We start from the raw sequence: 24250 nt of genomic DNA, 5'->3' as shown, positions 1-24250 counted from the left end.
TTGCCTTTGAGATACCTGGTGGGGCTGGTGAAGGCAGGGGGTTGGGGACAGCCGTAGATGAGTTAGAAGCTAGGGAGATAAGCATTGGCTAGGGATGATATTTGACTTTTTACTAATCAGGTCCAGCACATTCAGCAAGGGATGAGACTCCTCTGGCCTCCCTTCATCCAGAGACTGGAGCTCCATTGATCCAACTCCTGGGTCTTGACTCATCCGACATCCTGCTGGTGGTTTGCTGTCTTTCCCCTTCCCCTTCCACCTCGGTCCCTTGCTCATGCCTTGTCCAAGGCCCTGCCCGCAGAAAAGAGGTGGGAATGTTTGTTATGCCCAGCTTGGCAAATTAGAGTGGGTAGCTCTGTGGAAACAAAGCCACAAAATGACTTCTGTCTGAAACCTCACCCGCTGGGCCACCTACCCAGCTCCTAATTCCTGCCCCTGCCGCTCGCTGCAAACAACCTAGACTTTTCGAACATATTTCAAAATTAAGCTAAAGAAACTAACCTTGAAAGAAAAGACATGTATTTACTTTAGTGTTTGATGAGCCTGTAGGCAGGGTATTAGAAAGTAGGTTTCTATGGCCACATTCAGTGTGATTCAAAGAAGCAAGTGGGCAGGAGAAACCAGGGAATGTGGGGTCACAGGACACTATGTTTGAAAGGAAAGCCTCCCCCTGCCCCCACTCCCTGGACCTGCTGTGATTAGCAGGGGTTGGGGGATGGTGGTGAGGGCATGTGGTGACAGGCAGAGATCCCTGACTGTGCTTTTCCTACGAGCCACTGTCAATTGCCCTTCTCTACCTGCGGGAAATTTCAAGGGGCCAGGGAGAGAGGGCGTGTTTGAGAAAGGACAACTATCTTGGAGAACATCCAAATAAGGCTTCCAGCTCAACCAGCAATTCCATTCTGCAGGTTGGGGACCTCTATTACAAAATCATGTTACGGGGTATGGTGGGGGGAGGGGGTATGGGGGGAGGACCACTTTCACAGGTTCATGTGGTGAAAGCCAGGCAAAATGGTGACTGGCAGGGAAGGACATCTCAACTACACACCCAGGACACATACTCCTTGTACCGGTTTTCTCTGAATCATTTCTATTTCTTTTCGGATCCATTTTGCCAGCATTTAAAAAGTTCCTGCTGGTGAGTCCATCCTACCTGCCCCTTCTGAGGGTTTGCTGGAAGCCAGTAGGGGCCCACAGCCATGCTGGCTGTCTGCACATGTTCTTTCTTCCTGGCCACTCTGTCATCAGCCAGGGTTGAGCTGCCGCCGGCTCAGTCAGCTTGTGTGGATGACAGAGCTCTGGCAACAAATTCACTATTAAAAGCAGAGGGCAGGTGCCTGGCCCGAGGAAAGGCATCTTTTTGCTGTGGGATGCTTCTGGAGGTAGTCTACCTAGCCCTTGGCTTCTTATCCAAAGAAGCACCGTTCACCCTGAGGCTTGGGCAACAGAATGGAAGAAGCCCCTCCTCTCAAATGAGGATTTGCTCTGGTTCAAGGGAATAGGATGAACAAAATGAGTATATTGAGAAAACGACCCAGGCTAAGATTCACTGCCATTTGCCAAAAGGGCAGAAAGAAAAGTTAGAGGAACAAGTTCACTCTTCACCAGGTTCCCTAAGTGTCCCCTAATGTTTATTCCTGATTGTTTTGCAGGACTCACTTAAACAAAACAATGTTAAAATGTGAACTCTAGGGGCACCTGGGTGGCTCAGATGGTTAAGCATCTGCTTTCAGCTCGGGTCATGATCCCAGAGCCCTGGGATCGAGCCAGCCTGCATTGGGATCCCTGTTTGGCCAGGAGCCTGCTTCTCTCTCCCCTTCTACTGCTCCCCCTGCTTGTGCTCTCTCACTCTCTCTGTCAGATAAATAAATAAAATCTTAAAAAAAAAAAAAAGTGAACCCTAAGGTAAGTTTTTCATACTCCAGCACTTGTTCATTGGCACAATTTGTCTTATTTCCTTTTTCAAGATGTTTTCAAATTGCCATTGGACCATCCCTCCTCCCCTCTCCCACTACCTTCCTTTCACCCCTCACTGGAAACTCACTGCCAGAGGTAGAGACAGACAACTGAAGATGACGATTTTATCCCTCTTTTGAGTCATGAGCCACATATGGAATCATGGAATTCCCCCTTCACTCCCGACATCTTTCTTCACCTACCTCCTAAGACACACACTCCCCTGGCTTTCCTCCTGAGTAGTCTCCCTCTTTTCTCCCTGACCTGTAAACGTGGGAGGATGGGATTCTCCCTCTATCAACACTCCCTCCCCTCCTGACCTCATCTGGACCCTGTGTATGCAGACACTCAAAGTTACATTTCCAGACCAGACCTGATCTGCTGAGCTCCAGATGCCCATAGCACATGCCTACTCAACATCTCCACCTGTTCCACAGGCAGCTAGCATGGAGCATGTGCAAGATTCCCCACCACCTCCCCTCCACTCCCCCCTCCCCAACCCTCCCCAGCTCCAACCTCAGCCTTCCCCATTTCAGTCAGCAGAGAGTTGTCCCTTCCAGGACCCGAACACTGAAGCCATCCTAGACCCTGCTATTTCCTCTACCCCCACCCTCTAATCTATCAATAATTGTGTTGTCTTTTTAATTAGATCTGGAATCAGCCCATTTTCACTCTGTGTTGTATGTGCCGCATGTGGTGAGAACTCTAGAAAGCAGAGAAAATTAAATCTAAAAATCTGAAAATTCTGCTCCTTGCCGTACTAGCCACAGTTCAAGTGCTTATGGGCCATGTGTGTCTTGTGGCTCTGGTACTGGCCAGCGGCGCTCACTCCTTTCACCAAGACCACCCTGCCCCAGCCACTAAACATCTCTTACATGAGTGACTAATACTAATTATAGCCCCCAAGGTGATGTTGCTCCTTCAGCCTTCACCAGCTGGTAGCCAGAGAAATCCTTTGGGAACATCTTAGGTTATGCTGCTTCTTTGCTCAAAGTCATCCAAAAGCTCCCATGCATGTCTAGCAAAGTCCTCAGAATGGCAAGTAAGCCCTTATGAGCTCTAGCTCCTTTTACTTGTCTGACCTCATCAGCCCTTCCCCTTCCAAACTGCTCTCGGGACAGCCACACTGACCTCCTGCTGCCCTTGCCTCCAGGCTTTTGTCTGGCTCTTCCCTCTGCTGAGCATGCTCATCCCCAGATGGCCTCCCGGTTCATTCCCTCTCCTCCTTTCCTCCTTCCGATTTTGAACCACCACCTTCTCTTGTTCAGACCACTTTTTAAAATGTGACCCTGCCCCTCTCACCAGCAGTCCTGCCCTCCCCTTTGTACCCTACCCCTTCACTTTGTTTTCTCCACAGCACTCATCTCTTTTCAACAAATAATAGACATTTAGTAGTTAATCATATCTGTGTTTACTCTCAACAGGGAATTTTGTCTAGTTACTCACTGCTGAGAAACTGGCCCAGAGGAGGCCTGCCATAATATTTGTTCAATAAATAAATGGAGTTTTAGAGCTGGAAGGAGCCCTGGAAATCATTCTGGATGAAGCAACTGAAGGCTAATGAAGTGAACTTAGTCACTGTGGACCCACGATAAGTTCAAGGAAAGAACTGGACCAACAGTACCTAGGTGTCTTCACTGGTCCCGTGATTAAGACCTCCCTTTCCACCTTCTTGCCACAACCAGACAGAGGGCCAATATGGACACCAACCTAACCGCAAAGCCAGGGGATTTATAACTTTTTTCTTGGTAAGCCGTTGTATCATTTTACCATTGGTCCTGCTTCTCTGATAACTTGTAGGAGCAGGAACCAGGTGGAGGCTCAGCTAATGGCTATTCTTACTTCCTTATGTCCCATGGCAAGACTCTTGGAAAACTGTAAACACACATGGTTGCTAGGATTTCCCTAAAGCAATTTATCAGTCTTGTTTAAAAAACAAACAAACCAACAACATCATGTTTTCATCATAATTGCTAAATTAGTATTTGAAAAAAAGCTGATGAGCATGAACAAAATGATTCTCCACTGCATCACTGAAATATTTCTGACAATCCAGTGTAGATAAGAAGGAAAGTGGACCCCAGATCCCACTCTGAATTAGGGGTTCATCTGTCCTCCTATAGCTGTAAGGAAAAGCCATCTGATATACACATTTTTAAAATTCTTCTGCTGCCAATTCTGATTCAAAAAGAAAATACAGTGAGCGAGTTTGAACTTCATAAACAGACCTGTTCATAACAGCCCAGCTCACAGGTGCAGAGCTACACAGCACGATATTAGCAAAAAGCCTGGAAGACTCCATCCATGGCTCACTGGACGATTAACTCACCAGAGGATGTAATTAAGAACAAAGTTATCTTTCTAGTCGTTCCTTCATTACTCAGATAACTCAACTGGAGACTTTTGGGAGATGCCAGATTTGGAAATAAAATCCTTACAGACTGCACTGTAATGTCATGAAGATTATACCAGAAAACAAACTGATGCACATAGACAATCTTCTGAACATACCAGAAAATTAGATCTCAGGAGAGATGTGGGGCTCAGATGTAAAATCAAGGGTAGGGGCGGAGGCAGAGTACAGCGAAAGGCGCAATCAGCGGCTTCCGGGGGAGAGGAGTTGCCCCGGAAGACCCGGTGCTCCCGCAAGTTACCTTGGGTGGCGCTCTTCATTGCTTTCACTAACTTGCCCCTTCCAGCTCCAAACCATTATCTCCATAGTCCAGGTCACTGTCACTAGCACTTGCCAGCACTGCAGAGTACGCACACATTCTGGGTACCCTTGTCCTAAATAAGTAATACGAGACCGTTAAGATTATTCACGCAAGTCGAATGCGGCAGAAGATCCTGCGAGGATGGGACACGGTTCAGATGGGCTGTGACGCGGTCGCCATGCGCGCAGAATTCCATTCCCCTGCCCCACCCCAGAACAGCTCTGCTTTTCCTGTCTGTCTCACTTACTGGAGCTGCAGGAGCAGGGCTGCGATAACGAAGCCATTGACCACTCTGCCGTAGTCTTAGGCCAGGAAAAGTCCTCATAGTTACCCACTCTGCATTTTGTACACTTACTTCTTTAGGGGGTCTTATTTTCTCAAGTGCTTATTAGGAGCTGCTGTTCCAAGCCTAATGGCTTATTTGCTTAACTGATCTCATCACTGGCTTTCAAGTATCAGAGGATATGGGAAAAAAAAAATCAACCTTGAGAACAAAAGAATGAATGCTTGCCTAATTTATGATTTCCTTCTATCCTTTGAAAGAACAGGAGCCTTTAGGAAAGTACGCTACTGCTAACCCTATATACTCCTCACATCCACTGGAGGTGACGGGTTGAAGGACTCAGTCTCCGCTCTTGCTCGCAGGTACACACAGCTAACCCTTGAGCTGTCACTGGTGTGGCGATAAGGCTCTCTCAGGTGGTCGATGCTGTATAAACAGTATTTCCCTTTGTGCACAGAACCAGAATACTAGATCTGGGATTGCAGTTTGGTGTACAGAATTATAAAAGAATGTCTTTCAGGTCTGCAGTCTGCCCTGTTAGAACCTGTTATTCCCCAACCCATCTCAGACAGTTCAAGTCTTTTAAAGTTTCTAAAGTCTGTTTGGGAGGGTGTCATTCGGTTGGAAATCATAAAAACACACTTTGGGATGTAAATCCCCTCATCTGGAGTTGTAAGTACAAGCAGCTACTCATTCCTTTGTTCCTTTTTTCATTGACTCATTCATTCACCCATTCAACAGATGTTTATCAAGTGCCTATTCCTGCTAGGAGGAGGGAGAGGCTCTGGAGGTACGGGGTTCAATATGTGGGATACTGATAGTCCAGCAACGATGATGTCCATGAAGGATGACAAGTCTCTAGGCTGGGGTGCTAGGGGAGCCCCACATCTTAGAGTTCCAGTACGGCCCAGTAACACTTTCTGCAGTAGGATGAGATCAATCTCTTCATCCCTCCATTCAACAAACCCTAATGGAACCAGGCCCTGTGCTGGGTGCTAGAATTGTAAGCTAACTCTGGCTTCCAACTTTCTCCCCCTGGCAGTCAGCAAAGCAGGCTTCTAAGTTCCAATTCACAGCAGTGACTCTCTCAAATCAGAATGAACTTTCCAGTGGGCAGAACTGGGCAGGTTGATGAGGGAGAGAACCCCAGAGAGGTGTCTGTGCTGCTGGGCAGGTATGTTGGGTGAGGAGTGTCCTGCCATCACATGTAGCAGGAAGGCTCTCACCTGGCCCGCATTCAGTTGTTGCTGTTGTTTTGTTATTATATTGTTTTTACTTTCTTGGATTTGCCTGAACCCCTTTGCCATTGTCACTACCTGTTGTTTTTGAACAATTTCCCCCACTGACTCTGGGTGTCTTTAGGGTTTTCTCAACTCTCCGGTTCCCAAAGCGAGCACAGAGTTCTTAGAACAGGGCTTCTCAAAGTATTTTCCATGGCCCAGCAGTATCGGCATCACCTGGGAATTTGTTAGAAATATTTCGACTTCAACTCATCAGTACCAAGTCGGACATGGCATGAATGGATGTGGAGCCCTCCGTGTGCTTCTGATACCCACTCATGTTTGGGAACCACTGCTTTAACATTTTATGTCTAAATTAAAGCATGATAGACTACACTGTTTACTCTTTTGCCTCCTAGGTTCCTGCCTTGTAGAGCCTGCCATTCTGAGTGTCAGACATGGATTCTAGTCTGAGGGGGAGGGCCAAGTTCTAGTCCCGACTCCTGAGTACGGACCCTGAATATGGTCTAGCATCTCTCTGGAGTTGTGTTCTCTGCTGTAAATTGAGGCTATGAGCCCCGAGAATTTCTTTCCCTACTTGTCATGAGTCCATACTGAGGTGCTAAGGCTGAAAGAAGGTTCGGCCCCACTGGTTGTGGGGGACCCCAGATGTGGGCTGATCTGGGTATTTTTCTTCATAGTTGAAAGAAACTGTACTAGGAAGAGCAATGGGGGCTCCTAATGCAGGACTGGAAGAGACAAAGGCAGCAGGAGTGAGAAGAGTTAAGAAGGGTGGGGAAGCTCTGTTAATTGATCCATGTTTCTTCTTCCCACCCTTCTCACTGCCAGGTACCAACAAAGAGCCTGAAGGGGGCCAACCCAGGACAAGTTGAGAAATAGTGAACAAGGTGAATATGGCCCAGGTAACCAGCTGGAAGGGGTAAAGAGGAGGAAGCACAGAAAGGAATACCAAGTAACCCTGATGGGTGATAGAAATAACCCTGAGCTCTGAGCAACTTCCTAGGTCCAATCACACATCAGGAGGCCTATGTGTGCCATCTCAGGGTGGAGGAAGATCTCCAGCAAAAATGGTAGAGGCTGAAGAGACACAGGTCTCATTGACACTGGCAAGTCATTTGACTACTCTGGGGTATAATTATACCTCCTTACCTGTCTCACAGGAACTAGGTAAAGGTTAAAGTAAGGATAAGGTCATGAAAAAGTGTCATTATATCATTCTCAATGGTGCTCTCATGGCTTGGGAAAGTGAGTGCCCATTGTGTAACAATCTAATCTGGGCAGAGCTTCCATGCCTCAAGAACCTAGGGGCAGATCTGTGAAGCATTTCAATTCCTCCCAACCGCCCATGGTGTTCCTTAACATGCAAGGAAGAAGGTGAGCCTTGGGCCTTAGTTTTTATTCACTGAGCCAATGACAAATTTGATCCAAAAATTGAATCTGTCGTTAAAGGGTTTAAGGAAGTCATTTTTCACCATCAGGGCAACAGGCGGAGGGTGCCCTCCCATCAGCCCGCCCCACTTCCTTACCTGGGTCTCAGCCGTGGGGCCTTCACCCCCCCAGTCTGGAAGCTGCTCACTTGTAATGGTGTTTTCAGCATATTCAAATGACGAGCAGGTCTGAGGCCTTGGCTCTGCTTCATTCTGCTTTTGGGAATTGATTTTTCCTAAATGAGAAAATATACATGAAATCACAATCTGCTTCCTTCAATTCTTTACAAGTTTAGGGAGGGAAGTGAGGGAGACATTCAGCATTAATAAAAAAGGTCCAAATACAGTCAGAGCTGGGTATCTCAACATTCTGTAAGTCTGTGTTAACCACAACATCCACACTGCATAGCTAGAGGTATCTATTGAGGATGTCCATCTTGGAGAGCTAGAGGCAAACTTTTCCACAAAATGCTGACAGACTTTTCATGTTACGAAGGGGTCAGCAGGCAAACCCTTTGAGAAACACCCATTCCTCCTCAAATAGTGTTGATATCAAATAATAAACAGGTTTCCTTTTGGGAGCACTTCTCAGAGCCTCCATTCCACTATTGAAAAATTGTCATTATGTCCAAAGAAACGACTTGAACTAGAAGCCCTAAATAATATGTCCTATATTGAAGATACTACTATAAATTTAGAGATAAAAGTATTTTCAGATTTTTTTAAAGGATTCCTATTTAGAGTATAAGTATATTCTGAGAATGTTAGGTTGTCTGATTTCAAAAGCAGACTTTTCCCCCATGCTTCTTGTGAGCTTAACCTCTGATAATAAAGGGAAAGAAGAAGAAGAAGACGACAACGATGATGACGAAGCAGCAGCAGCAGCAGCAGCAGCGCAGCAGCAGCAGCAGCAGCCCTTCTCAAACATACTTGGGCAGGGAACCCTTATTTTCCTAGAATACCCATGACAGTCATTCCCAGTGCGCTCCGAATGTGCCCCTGGGCAACTCTGCTCTTAAAGACCTCGCGGGGGGGCACCTGGGTGGCTCGTGGGTTAAAGCCTCTGCCTTCAGTTCAGGTCATGATCCCAGGGTCCTGGGATCGAGCCCCACATCGGGCCTCTGCTTGGTAGGGAGGCTGCTTCCCCCTTTCTCTCTGTCTGCCTCTCTGCCTGCTTGTGATCTCTGTCTGTCAAATAAATAAATAAAATCTTAAAAAAAAAAAAAAAAAAGACCTCGCGGGGCAGGACTCTCGAGCTTTTACGTGCCTACACTTCAGCTGAGCTTTTGTTAAATTGCAGTGTCTGGATGAGGAGGTCTAGAGTGCCGGTCTGAGATTCCTCATTTCCGGAAAGCTCCGGGGGCGATCCTGATGCTGCTAGCCTATGCATCCCACTTTGAGTAGCGAGGGTGTCATTAGCAGGGAATGATTAAAGAAAGTTCCCCCATTACCCTTAATAGTAGATTAACCTGCAGAGTGAATTCTCTCCTCAGGCCCAAAAGGAGAACCGCTGTTATTATGCTCCATCCTCAGTGATTACCAACAGGACGTGCTGTGAGACAGCCTCTCCACAGCATTTTGCTCCTGAGGAGAAGCGAAGTCACTGTATTTTCGTCAGCACTGTGAGACTTGTACAGTTACTTCTATTTTCCGTTATGCGGGAAAGTGAAAAACCAGGTGAAAGGCACACATGAGACAGGAAGGGACTCCTCTCAGCGGGAATAACCTCACTTTCCTTTTGTTCCAGCCAGTCCTCCATTCCCTGATTTTTCAAGTGAGTCGCCCATGGCCACAGAGAAAGAGCACCCTTGGAAAGGCGGGCCTGTGTCTGGACTACAGTGACGCTATCATTTGGTAGACAGGCAGCTGCGGGGTGGGGACCCCAGTAATACCCTATGGCTCTGTTAACCTCACTCTCTGCATATACTTTTTTTCTTCTTCTCTTCTTCTTCCTCTTCTTCTTCTTCTTTTTTTTACAACCCTTCATGACAATTTAATTAAGACACAAACCTCCAAAAACCATCACGGTGAGTATTAGCAGCAAGATCAGAACAATCTCTCCAATCCCCTTCTTATGAAGCAATTCAAGGCTTGTGGTTTCTATTCAATTTGTTATAATGACAGTGTTTAATCATGAAGTCTACTCGGCAGCCCGCCGCTGAATTGAGGTCACACATGTGACTATTCAAGCATGGAGCACATAATCTATAACTAAGATTTCGCCCCTGAATCTCTAGAGGCTGTGTCATTAATTAACAATGCGTTTATTTAAAAAATAATATGCATTGCAGCCCTCTGAAATGTAGCCTTGGCTCGGAATGAGCCGAAGTTTGTGATGAAACATTCATGGTAGTTGGTATTGTATGAAGAACTCAGCCATGAGAATAGCTCAATCACATTTATTCAAAGATATTTAATTAAAAGTCTTCTTTTCTAATTTCTCAAAAGCCGACAGGATAATTTCTACTTGTGGCTCCTTTCTAGTCATCAAATCATAAAAGAGAGTCTTTAGAGTTCTAGTTCAGATGCTTATGCATGCCATAAATGCAACGTAAGCCATGCAAGTTAAAAATTATTTAGTGTCATCCTGCACTGCAATAAATATTTTTAATCCTGAGGGAACAATAAAAAACTCTGACCCTTAGCCTGGTCCTATCTTGAATCACGGAAGCTTGTTTCAATTGACTGTGACGAAGCGGGGGGGTGCCTCTCAGGGGGGAGGCTCCTTCCACTCTATTGCACTTAATGCACAATCTACCCCTGATATATCAAACTAAGTTTTTTATAGATCAACATATAAATATATTTGAGCAGGACAGGAATATGTCAGAAGACATACATTTCTGGTTAGAGGGCAAACAACAATTCCGCTAAATTTATGCCTCGGGCCTAAACTGGTCTATATTCAGAGTTAGGTTGTAAAAAAGAAAATCCTATGTGTATGTTGTGTGGGCCTTTGTTTTTTTGTTGTTGTGGTTTGTTTGTTTGTTTTCCCATCAGTTTATATTTCCATATACCTGTGCTTAGGTGCTTGTTTCCTTTCCATGTGTGTATATCCCGTGCTGTAATACAAGAGCCCATAATGTTTAACACGTGTCCTTTTACTTTTTGTTTGAGGACCTACAGAGATTTCATTCGCCCACATTCCCATTGGGTAGAGGTCACCGACTGACCTCCTGGTAGAAACCTTTCCTGCTGCCTGTTTTCCATTTTGTGTCAGCAAGTGCATTATTTTGGTGTGGAAACAATCTGATTTGGAAGGTCGAAGGTGGTTTACCTGAGGAAGCTGGTTTGGGAGGTGACTCTCAAGAGGCTGTATGGCCCTGGCGGTCATGATGGGGTCGGATGTGGAATGAACAATGGCATTATCTGCAGAGGCCTGGCTGTCTGCAGAGGAAGGCACTTCTCGTTCAAGGGTCTGAGCTCTGATGGAAGAAGTGGCACAGAGTGCTGGCTGGAGAGAGAGGATGGGCTCAGTGTCCTCTGGGAAGTCTGGGTGGCACAGGTACCGCCCTGTGGAGCGATTTCCCGAGTCTGGGAGTGGGAAGGTTCCAATCCCACTGTCCAGCGTCCTCATCAGGCAGTTGGATTCTAGACAGAATAACATAGTGAGGATTAGAGAAGGCTCACATACAAGGATAAAAGGATCATGAGCATTAGTCTCTGATCTGGAGGAACGGGGATATCTAAAAGGAAGAAATACTTCTAATGGTGTAGTAAGTTTGAAGTGAGTGGCATCACACCGACATTTAGTTGAACATGGAAATATTCCCTTCACATAATATGAGGGAAAACAGCCAGCCATTACTGGCATTAAGACTCACATGTACTTACACCCTGGATGGCTCACTAGAGTTATCACAGAAAAAAAAAAAAAAATCGTTAGACACCAAAATGATTTTTGGTTACCTTTATTTCAATTGGAAATCATATGACTTCAACAAATTAGGTGAAATTTATTAACCAAAATACGATGAGTAATGAGCACACATAACACATTGAAGTGATGTCCTAACAAAGGTAATTATGCATCTCTTACATGAATTATCGTCCACCTGACAGTTAACTAAGTGTCTGGCCTCTCAATTTAATTGTGAGGGCAAGTAGTGCACATGCTCTAAAGGTCATTCCAAAAGGTACCTTACCCATGATAGTTCTACTGTATCACGTGGTCTTCATCTGACCCAACTGCCATTTGAAGTCAATTTATTGAGAAGACTACAGAGCCACTGCCTGTCTTTCCCCCTTACTTCACCCAGTGACACAACCCATCAGTACCTGTTGGATTTCTTGTCACTCCCAGAGATCCCTGAAACTATTATTCCCTAAATGAATCAAGTTGATTCACTGCATGTGTGCAACATTTTCTGATGTGTCTCATCTTTAAGAAATTTTATATACAGGCAGAAATACAATATTGGCAAAAATGATTGCGTATTTGATTTCTGAAATGGTTGATCCAAGCCAATGAGACAACTTCCTAGTTCTGCTCATCACTCCCAAAGTCTCCTATTTATATGATAGTCCTAGAATAAAACATCCTTAATAAAATTTGTATTGGCATCTTACAGTTCTAAGACTAAGAAATACTTAGTACCCTATTGGGCATGGTGGCAGATATAACAGAATATGGCATACTCTTTGCATCGAGATGCTCAACAGCTAACATTTTAGTGGTGCTTTTATGGAACATCTTCCAAAGTGGGAACTGCCAATAACTACTGTACGGACCCCGACACAGGATTCTTAAGCTCTGGAGCTCTCAGATTCCTTGAGGCAGCTGTGAGGATACAAATCTCTTCGCCATCCAATCTCTAGAATTTAGAATGCTATGGAACATCCTGTGAAAGATAGCTGAAAGAGTTAAATAATGAAGAGTGACATATGCAAAATGTTTAAGTTATTTATCAGATATTAGCTGGTACCTGGTAGGTGGATAGTTTATCCATAAGTGCCTTCTTTACACAATCCCATTTGGTATACAATCCCATGGGCAATTAGTACCAGAATTCCAGAACCTGTCCATTCCCTACCCTCTTCCTCAAAACCTCTTTGCTGCAAGTGAATAGTACAATTCTGGGAATTTCCTAACACTAAGGTTAAAAAAAAGGGGGGGGGGGGGTAGGGCTGTGGATAGACCTGTTACAGGTTTTAGTAGGTTTAGTGCTGGTTTTGGAGGCGCTCAGGAGACAAAGTTCTTATCAAAGAAGAAGCTTCTGTTTTCAAAGAGGTGTTTATTGGGAAGATGAAGATACCCTCTCTCACTGAGCAGCCTCATACACCATGGGACCTCAGACACTGGTCAGGGACTGCTGGAGCACAGATTCATATGGCGACAGCCAGGGGCGGGCTTTTCCTTTTCATAATCAGTAGGGCTAAGCCTTAGCCCCATTCATTTCAAGGCCTCCACCTGGCCAGCTTTACTCTCAACCAGCTTCAAAGATTGTTCATTGTCTTCTCTATTCATTTCCTCCTCACTGAAGGGGGCCTGATTGTTACAGAAGGGCCTTTTTGAGAAAGGAGCAGCTGTTTGCCTGGGGAGGCATTGCCAGATGAGTTCAAAAGGAAAGACCCTGCTATTCAGAACTCAAGGTCTTTCTTCCTTTTGCCTAGAAATAAAAAAACCCTCAGAGTTAGCATGTCCCTGTGCTGTACTTGGAGCAATTTGAAGAGGCTGAACTTCTTCGGTCTCACACAAGCAAGTGGGTCTTCCTCAGAACTGACCCAGGGCTGGGCAACGTGAAGCGGACTCACAGGCTGTCAAGCTGAGCTGTGTTAGTCCCCACGTTGCCCCGGGCTGCCTCCATGGTAACTTACTCCCAGCCCCTTCCGGATTTCGTAGCCCCAAACCCAAAGCGTGCTCGTGCTCGGCAGGATGAGACATGGGAGATCTTTCCCTTTTGTGGACATGAATCATTAAGTTTGTCTGCTTACTTCAGCCGTTAGGACCTCGCTCCTTTTTGGCATCATGTCATCACTTTGTGACCTTATAAGGTAAGAACTATCATCACTATCCACAAGTGAGGAATCCTAGCCCCAAAGGGTTAAGTAACTTGCCCAAGGTCATGCGCTATAGAGAAAGAGCTTGGATTTGAATCCAGTCAGGTGGAACTACAAAGATCCAGCTTTCAACCATCAAGCTGTCTTGATCCTTCTTCCCCAAAGTACAGATAAATCCAGAAGGGAGCTACACTCAGTTATGAGCCACTGAGGCCACGTTGTGAGCACAAAGCTCACAGGATCCTCCCCCCTCCCACCCCCTCACCCGCCACTCCCTAGGCAAGGTGCTCAGCTTCTCCTCTGGTATCAGAGCAGACTCCTGAAATCTAGCTGGCTCCCATGTTCCCCATCCCAAGGTGTGAGTCTACTCTTAACTTTCCCTGTATTTACATGGCTGCTGCCCCATGCAGGGTGCCTGCACATCCTGAGGGCATGTTTTCTGAGGACCATGATTGCTCAGTAATGCTTCCCTCTGCCTTCTTCAGTTGTATCCATAGATGTCCATGCCAAGGTTTCCCTGGCATTAATCACAGCTCTCTGGATTAGGCAACAGGCATTGCCTCCAAGGAACAGTTTTTTCCGGCTTTGCCTAAAAATGCGTCCTCCCCCCGACCCCAAGTATTTGATGGCTCAGAGAGCACTGAATCCAGTTCCCTCCAATGAAGACTCAAAAAAGCAGAATGAGATCCTTGGCTGCCTTTCAGTGATTTTTCTGGGGAGAAAGCCCCAGCCCCCAAAGCCCCGTATGTGCTGGCTTGGTCTATGAAGCAAGACAGGGAATAGGGCAAGGAGAGGTCTGGAGTAGGAAAAATGATGAAAGCAGGCTAGGTACGGGATACCCTTCTGAAAATGCCAACATTTTCTGGTGTCTGTCCCTTAAATTATTTTCCTTCCCTCCTTTCCTTTCTAATATTATCATACCAGAATCTGTAAAACAGGACTTCTGGTATTCCTGAGTTCTCAGATTCTCTGAGAACTGTGTGTTTGACACTAAACTCACAAACCACCTGCTATTAAAGTCATTTTTTATTTCTAAAAATTACAGGTGCCAAATGTAGTGACTTTGAAGAACTCATTTGTAAGTACCTATGAAATGAGATGTAGACAGTCCGGACTCGGGCCCCATATGCCAAGTTTCACCCTCAGGCAAATTTCTCCAGAATGCATAAGCCTTGGAAATGGAGTTTATATTGAAAATGCTGACACCTTCTTTATGTAGTTTCTTTAAGGTGCTGTAAGTTTCTCACAGTTCGTAAAAATACTGTAAGCTGAAAAAAATGTTAGGTACTGTACTTTTGAAGCCAGCTTGTTGTCTCCCCTTGGAGAATTATAAGAATCCACAAAGTAATTAAATGGCTGTGATGGGAACAGAGTTCAAAGTAGCAAGCTGACCTTGCATCTTGAATGAGCTGACAGTCTAGATCTTGACAAATATAAGTTCACGTTTGTGGGTGTGAGAACAGCTGCCAACAGGGCCTTTCTAATGAGTTCAAGGGTTGGGTCTCTGGATGGACTAGCAGGTTTCATTCTTCCAAGGTCATCGATCACATCTCTGACCCTGGTCAGTCCTCCTACCTACTTCTCATTGTCCCATTTGCCTTCTCTCTCTCACTCACTCTCTCAAAGTTAAGTTCTCTCACTTACTGGCACTGAGAAGCCCTAGACGTTTCATGGAATGACTCAGAATGGTGCTTCCCAGATCTCTTAAAGTCATGGCACACATAGAAAATATATAGCTCACTGAGGAAAATACTGGCTACTTGAGAGCTGATGGTTCCACTTCTCAGCACCCCTGGGATCCATTCAGGGCATCAGCAACAGAATGGCAGGGAATCTCTTACTTGTGGGACAGACTCAGGATCTTTTACTCAAACCTCAAATGCATCACTTTGCAGATCTCCAGCAGGCAAGGAGATGGACATCTTTATGGTCTCTTAGCAGCTGATACAGAAATTTCTAGGCCCTCCTTTTTTTGGGAAAAATCTCAGAATGCTTGAATTGGGAAGCATTTCTGGCATTGAAGCTTGAAGTTACTGTGCCTAAGAGGGAGACGAGCAGCCCAGGTGTGGGGTGAGTAGCCAAAAAGGGTGAGGTTCTACATGGGATGGTGGAGGAAGGAGTTCTGGAGAAACATTTCCAGTGGGGATATGTCTACTCTTAACTTAGGGTGCAGAGTATAAAATCCTCACTCAATCACCAGCGAGAATTAGTACCTTATGTTCCCTGCACCAGGAATCCTGGCAGGTGCTTTTAGTTTCCTCATCTGAAAATTAGATCATATAGCTTTCATCATGGGGGTGCTTTGAGGACTAGAAACAGAGCACCTAATAAACATAGTATGATGCCTGGAACAGGCACATGACTGTCATTCAGAAAAGAGCACAGTTCTCTAAACAAATGTTATTAGACTATAGGCATCCTGGGGGCAGAATGGATTTTATTTATCTCCTCAACATTGTCATATAAGTCCATTCCTGATTCTATATTGTCTTTTTTCAACAATACAGTGATTATGTGCTGAGAGAGCTGATAATAACTCTGGGCTGATTGAGTAAACTGATTTACTCTCCATCACCAGGGCTCAGCATGGTGCCTGACAAATAGTCAGTTCTCACCATGTGTAATGAAAAGCACAGGTGGAGAAAAAACAGCTCTAGTCTTTAGAAATGCTTCCTGAAATTAAAGTGAATATGATGCTTTCCTTTTGAAATCCCAATCTGCTGCCTTTTGTTCTGGACTCTGGCAACAAAGCAAAGAGCTGACTTCCTTCTTCTGTAGAGCTATTTTTCACAGATGGTCAGACTTCATTAATTCAGATAGCCGGAGGGATAAGATCATTCAGAATTATTAAATATTTTAAAGGCCAATTTCTTAATACTTCCAAGCCCTTAGAGCAAGGGTCTGTGACCAAGACAAGGACAGCTCCTAGAATGGGGTTTTGGTGTCTTTCTTATTCTCCCTGCCCAGCTGCTTCCTGCAAACCATCACTGGCCGGAAGGTCTCAAGTCTAGAAGAAGAAGAAGAAGAAGAGGAAGAAGAAGGAAGGAAGAGGAAGAAGAAGAAGGAGAAATAGGAGAAGGAGAAGGAGAAGGAGAAGGAGAAGAAGAAGAAGAAGAAGAAGAAGAAGAAGAAGAAGAAGAAGAAGCCGCTGCTGCCAGAGTGGCACCATCACCCTGGTCCTCATCCTCAGGGATTCTCGACGTCGTGATGTCGTGCTGAGTGCTGGCATCCCCACTGAACATCAGTGCCCATAGTAGTAGAAGAACTAAGCTCTTACAGAGTCCAGTTCCCTGGGACCATCTGTAGTGAGTAGGTGAGATTATTTGGTAACATCTTACATGGGTTACACAAAGCAGTGAGTTTCTCTCTTTTAAAACAATTTGTTCTCTCAAGTGGATTGTTCCAAACTTGTTTTATATTATTTTCTTCACATGGTACTGTTATCTTTAAAAATAGCTGCAAAGGGAAAAGTTGATTTCCAGCACTGTTTCAGTTAATACACATTTCCATGCTGGTGGAATCTGAATTAGCAATGATTTTTGAGTGTTTGGAAAATGCTGCTTATTTTCCCTCAGCCTTCTCTTCTGCGTGTCTCAAACTTTTCCTCACAGATCCTATCACGCAAATCTGTGATCGCTTGAATTTGTAAACCCAGACTCCTGGTAGGGTTAATGTATTTGTCCAAAGAGATTATTGGATAGGAGAGGCTTGAGAAAACCTGACTTGAGTTCCAAGTTACTCTGAGTATTCAGAAGAAGGAAGTGAAAAAACAGCCATCGGAGCCAGAAAGACAAGGCTTGAAGACCCGTGCGGGCTACCTGCTAGCTGTGTGACAACAGGGTTCGAAAATAGTCTAAGTGTGCACAGTGACAGCTCATCTGTAGTGAGCCTGGCACAGTGCTCGTGACAAAGCAGGGTCTCCATAAGTTTTCACAAGTGGTCGTCAGGGAAAGGTGAAGGCCCCGAACATACAATGGCATGGAAACCAACATAAACAAAACGTCTATCGGCACGGTTAGTATTCTACTGCAGCACCTGGGTCTGTCTTACTGGAACAACGACCTTGTGGTTATTTCCTAAGCAATTACCTTTTGGCAACCATTTCTTTGGAGGTGAGATGATTGTCAACATCAATAAGCAGTTGTGAATACGGAGCCAAGTACTTGGAGTTGGTGGCAAGCTGCCTCATGCATAGAAAAGATGGAGTCTGTTCTCTCAAGAAATCCATTTGGAGCTGGCACCCTGAGAAGCTTTTTAAAAAGCCTAAATGAATGATGTGGACTGGTGTTCCCTTTGCTCACAGACTTATTACATTCTCAGGTACACGTGCATATTAGTAAGCCATGATTTTCAGTTAGCAAAGCTATAGCTCATCTATCCTAAAAAGTTGTACTCGTTCCTGTGCCATGATCTGCTCACTCTTACAGGTTCAAACAAACTACTTTAGTAATCACAGATTATTTTTTTCCTCTTCAACACTAATAAATCCTAGGAAAAGAGAAAATTTTAAACTCCAACCTTTTTTTTTTTTTTGAGCATTTTCATCACATCTACAAGTTTCAGCCAAAAAAATGCAAGGAGGACCCAATACAACTCACCGGCCAGAAAGGGTGTTTGAATGGGTGCTTAGCAGCCGTGCCGTATTACTAAGTGGCATGCTTTCTTCTAATGCAAGTGGTCATGTAAATAAGTCTTTGTATGACTTCTTTCCAGGTTCCTAAACATCTTTTAGCTATGTGTGGTATTGGCACCAGGAACTTAAACCACAGATGGGAGAACAGATCTCTTTATTTGCACATCCTTCTCTTCATCTGTACGGCTGAAACAAGCTAAAAAAAAACAAGCCTGTTGCCACAGCCACATCAATTACATGTAGGTTATACATTCTAAGTTTATCCTGTGGCTTTCTCAAAGTAGTAAAAAATGACTATATTGGCTATTTACTCACAACTACTGGGTACCTTTGGCTGTGGCATTAAGATGACCTTCTGGAAGAGTAAATTCAATTTGATGGCTTTGGAATGCATGAGAATACTCAGCCTTTGAATTCCAAGTGGATTTAAGCTTTCTGAGACTTGAAAAGTGTAGAGAAGAATGTAAATTTGTTTTCCAGTCCCCTGTGCTCTCTTTGATATAAAGGAAGATCTGGATATTGGGGGTCTGGTGCACTGCCACACACAGAATGAATATGTGAAAATCATAGGGAATTAACATGACAAAAAATTAAAGGGAAAAAACCAGACCATAAATTTCCTTTGTAAAGATGAATGACAAGTTACTTAAACCAATATAAAAGATGTGCCACCTTACGCAGGGTTGGTATCTGGTGAACAAACACTCTCCATCTAACACTAGCGTCACATAAAATACTGTGCTGCGATGTGATTTAAGGATATAAACTGGAAAAGGTGAGAAATGCGTGTTAAATGCCCACGTAGACCACGAATTCATAGAAATAGTTCGTGAATTTATTTACACATCCAGCTGGTAAAATCCCTGAGGGGGGAAAGTTTGCTGTAAGATGTGTTTCTTCCTGTCAATGCTGAAACATTCTGAAACAACTTCTAAGGCTGAGGATGGCTCTTGGTCTAGAATTTTGTGATACATTATGCAACTTTCATGATTTTACAAATGTTAATAATGATCTCTATTCTCTTATCCCTCAGGACTAAAAAATCTTGAGATCCTCACATAACTCCTTCATGTCATGCTATGTTACCGTGCTTGTCCTGTAAAACAGTGCCCAGACTTGCAGGCAGTGTTTACTATGATACGGAAGAGTAGACTCATGAGGCCAGTATGGTTTAACAGCCAGCACTTCTCTGAATTGGTCAGCTGATCTAGGAACAGAGTTGGATCCCAGACTCCTATATCCTATTTTGGGAGTTGTCACTTTAGATCAAAGTCCTTGATGATGAGCGTACACACGGATCTCTCCCAACTCCCCCCAAAACAATGACTACCCCTTGACTACTTTCCTATCCATATGTCATCTTGTCCTCTTTACTTTGATATTTTTCCAACTTAAACAACAAGACAAAATACAACATTGTACTCTCATTAACAAAACTTCCTAGAGTACCATAAAAATGTTGAATCACAATGGTTCCAGCCTGATCTATGATCACCATTTTTCTATGTAAAGAAATGTCAACTTATCTCTCTGCCTTGTTTCCTCTTAACCTTGCTCATTCTCTATCCATCACAAAATTACTCTATTCTCAACTTTTCCTCCCAATCTAATTACCATTTAGCTATCTGTTTGCACCTTCTTTTCAAATACTTTGGGCTGGTGTTTATGAAAGGCATGTTAAAGATCTAAACAAATGATGTTTACTGATTCTCCTCTGTTCACAGACTTACAACATTCTCAGATTACATTCCCAAATTAGCAAGTCATTATTTCCCCTTAGAGAAAGTAGAGCATGTCTGTCCCCAAAGGTTATCCTTGTATCTATGCAATGATCTATCTTCTCTCATGTATCCACTCCATCTCTATCTGTCCTGCCAAAAGGAAGTGGTAAGTTACAATTATCTGGTGATCTAATAGACATAAATAGCTATTACGAGTAATTTTGTCTCTCTAAATCTTTTCTACTCCATATCAGGCTTTCTGGATCATATGGACTACTGCCTCTTCTCTCCATTTCACCTCCCTGGATAACATCAGCTTTGATAAAGCAACTGAGGGAAGGGGGGAAAGAAAATAAATTGGGGGTAAGGTGCTGCAGGAAGAGATTCAAAACACCCTGATTTGGCAAGAAGTGTATAAAAACAGAGAAGCATGGGGAGCTTCAGATGTGTCAATTTAGCAACAGATAAAAATTTATTAGGGACATTTATAATACACCATACATATTATTACCCTAACTTTTTTATATTAAAATTTTACATGCTCTAAAATTACAAATTATTTATTTTGTTCATGTTACCACAGTAATCGATATTTAATGAAAGCCTACAGAAAGATAAAAATTTAAAGTTCATAGGTGTTTTTCTCCATTTCTCTCTATATTTAATCATTCTCAATGATTTTTAAATTACATGCAGAAAGGAAGAAAGCCCAAGTCTTCATATTCCTAAACTTTTTTTATTTTAATAGTCACTCTAACATGCCTTACTTGCTTGTTCAGAATTTTAATTATTATAAGGTACATCTATTTTAAGTGAATATTTAAGGATCATTTATTTTTCTTTTATATGACTGCAGTTGAAATGTGGGTGAAGAGGAGGCTGAAGTTGATGTGAGCCTATTTTTCCAATTCAGCTGCTACTCTCCACTCACCAATATTCCATGGTTGTCTTTACAGGAAGATAATAAAGAAGTAATGAAATCCAACAGACCAGTGGATATGGGTATAGGTAAAAATACAGAGAGATTTTTGCTTCTGTCCATTAAGGATTAACAGCAACAGGAATACACTTACGTTGTTAAACACTGTTTTCAGATATTAGACAGTAGGCAGCATAGGACTTGACCTCAGAATCATGGGAAACAAATGAGGTGAGCCCTACAATTTCTCCAGCCACCCTTCTGATGACATTTCCTAGACTGCAACACAGAGAAGGAACACAGAGCCTGCAGATCCCATTGAATTGAAGAGATAAATATATGCATGTGTGTTTGTGGGGTGGGATAAGATGAGTATCAAGGTTGCTAGAATTTGCAGGGCTGTATATTGGAAAAAAAAGATAATAGCAGAGGTATACTTATAGTTGTGGGCTATATACTAATCTGAATATGCATGGGGTAAAATTAATGGTGTCTGAGAAATAATTACTATGAAGGACTAAGTTAAATAATTTCTTGAGCTCGCATAGGCTAAAAATAGTTGTTTCCACCATTCAGGGAGGCTAAGCTTTCTAAAATGTGAACTATAGGGTAGAGTTCTAAGAAAGGTCAAACCTCAGTAAGGAGGCTAAGTTATACCTAGAATAAGGCTTCCCTGGACTTGTCAGAACAAAACTTAAGAGTAAGCTTTTACAAATAAAACTAATCTGTATATACCTTAAAAGCACCCCAGAACAAAGTTTAAAAATTTTATAGGAATACTAAAATCCAGTACTCAACAACATAAAATTTATAATCTCTGTTCAAAAGAACTAGGCATACAAAAATCAGGAAAATATGATCCATTCTTCAGGAGAAAAACCAAGCAATAGAAACAGAAGAAGAAATGAGAGATAATAAAATTATAACAAAGAACCTTAAAATACTGTAGATAGGGGGCTCAGTCTGAGCCTTTGGCTCAGGTCATGATCTCAGTGTCCTGGGACTGAGTTGCTCCCTGCTCCCTGCTCAGCAGGGAGTCTGCCTCTCCCTCTCCATCTGCTTCTCCCCCAGTTCATGTTCTTTCTCGATCTCGCTCTCTCAAATAAACAAAATCTTTAAAAAAATACTGTAGATATTATAAATATGTACAAAGATATAAAATAAAATTGGAACTCCATTAAGAGACATGAGAATAATAAAAATACCCAAATGAAAATTATAGACAGGAAAAAAATCTATTTAAATAGAAAAAATACACTACATAGGAGTAAGAACAGATTAGCCGTGATATCAGATAACAGGTCAGCAGAGATGTCAGATATAGCAGGAAAAAATAGTGAATTGGAAGACATAAGGACATAAATGATCCAAAATAAAGTATATAGAGAAAAAAGACTTAAAGGAATAAACAGAGCATTAGTGACCTTGGAGTCAATATGAAATAGTATGTGTTTCTGGAGCTCCCAGAATGAAAAAAGAGAAGAAAAATTACATGACAGAATAACCAAAAATGTACCATATTTGATAAAAACTATAACCCCAATTCTAAGAGAATCATTGAATTCCAACCAAGACCAACATGGAGAAGACTCACTAAGGCACATCATAATTAAGTTGCTGAACATCAATGATAAGAACAAATCTTAAAAGCAACTGAGAATAAAGATACTTTATAGAAGAACAATGATAAAACTGACAGCAGACATTATGTCAGGCACTACATAATCCAGAAGATAGCAGATAAATATCTTTAAAGTGTTGAGTGGAAACAAACAAACAAACACCTATGAACCTTATAAAATTAATTTCAATTAATCAACTTCTCAATTATTTTAAAAATCAAAGAAAAAAGAAATACTTTTAAAACCAACAAGAGCAGAGGGGTACATAGGTGGCTCAGTTGGTTAAGTGGCCAACTATTGATTCCAGCTTAGATCATGCTTTCAGGGACCTGAGACCAAGCTTGGCAACAGGCTCCTCATACAATGGGAAGTCTACTTGAGGATTCTGTTTCTCACTCTCTGCTCCACCTCTGCTCATGCTCTTTTTCTCTCTCAAATAAATAAATAAATCTTAAAAAAAAAAAAAAGAGCTGAGAGAATGTATTCCCAGAGGAGTTTTAGTGTAAGAAATATTAAGTGAATTTTCACAGGCAGATAAAAAATGGATATCAGGTAGACATTTGGATGTAAAGAGTACCAGAAATGGTAAATATAGGTTGTAATATATAATATATTTCTATTTTTAAATCTTTTTAAAAGATAAATAACCAAAGCAAATGCAAGAGCATACTGCAAGCTTTCTAACATATGTAGACATAAAATATAACAATAGCATAAAGGATGGGACAGGTTATATGAAAGTAATCTGTGATACATTATTTAAGATAGATAATGCTAAAGAGACAATTAGACTATATTAAACATTAGATCAATCACCAAAGAGTACAGCTAATACTCTGGAAGTGGAGATAAAGGGGAATCATAAAAAATAATTCAAAAGGCAGGAAAAAAAAAAGCAAAAATATGAAGTACAGAGGAGACAAGTAGAAAGTTACATATTAAGATGGTAGATTTTAAACCCAACTATTTAGATAATTACACTAAATGTAAATGGCTTAAACATGCTACTTAGTAGTCTGAGTTTGTCAGATTTGATTAAAAAAAAACAATTAATTGCTGTCTATGAGAAACCTACTTTATATATATTCATGGATCAGAAGATTCAATATTATTCAATTTTCTCCAAGTTGACTTATAGATTCCAGGCAATCCTAATCAAAACACTACTAGTATTTCTTACAGACATTAACAAACTGATTCTACAAGTATTTGGGAAGTGCAAACATTTTTTAAAAAGTAAAACAATGTCAGGACTGATACTACCTAAATTGTAGTTGGCTATATAATAATTAAGAGAATGTGATATTGGATGAGGATTTGCATATAGTTTAGTGGAATAGAACAGATATTCCAGAAATAGACTCACACATATATTGTCACTTGTCAAAAATGACAAGGTAATTTAATGGGGCAAAGATAATGTTTGGACAAAAGGTACTAGAAACACTGAATATTCCTAACGAGAATAATAGACCTCACCCCTTTATTCACACTGTATACAATAACTAATGCACCGACTTAAACATAACAACTAAAATTGTAAAAAGTCTACAAGAAAACAGAGATTACCTCTGTGACCTTTGATTAAGCAACAGTTTCTTAAATAGAGCTCAAAAGCAAAAACCACAAAAAAAAAAGATACCTTAGATGATTAAAATTAAAAAAAAAAACCTTCCTCTTCAATGGCACTAAAAGAAAATTAGAAGGCAAACAACAAGCTGTAAAAAAACAACA

The 24250-nt window shown here is 42.4% G+C and overlaps 1 protein-coding gene across 1 annotated transcript in view; it reads right to left on the bottom strand.

Moving 5' to 3' along the window:
* The window catches only part of NCKAP5 (NCK associated protein 5), a 915059-nt gene that overhangs the window by 47447 nt on the left and 843362 nt on the right, over positions 1 to 24250 (bottom strand). Inside the window, 3 exon segments of the mRNA XM_047722528.1 lie at positions 7721 to 7857; positions 10899 to 10919; positions 10922 to 11212. Coding sequence (XP_047578484.1) covers positions 7721 to 7857; positions 10899 to 10919; positions 10922 to 11212 — 449 coding nt within the window.

The sequence above is a fragment of the Lutra lutra genome, chromosome 3, assembly GCF_902655055.1.
Source record: "Lutra lutra chromosome 3, mLutLut1.2, whole genome shotgun sequence".
Taxonomy (NCBI): Eukaryota; Metazoa; Chordata; class Mammalia; order Carnivora; family Mustelidae; genus Lutra; species Lutra lutra.
Note: the sequence above shows the minus strand (reverse complement) of the source record. Positions and strands in the feature narration are given on the sequence as shown.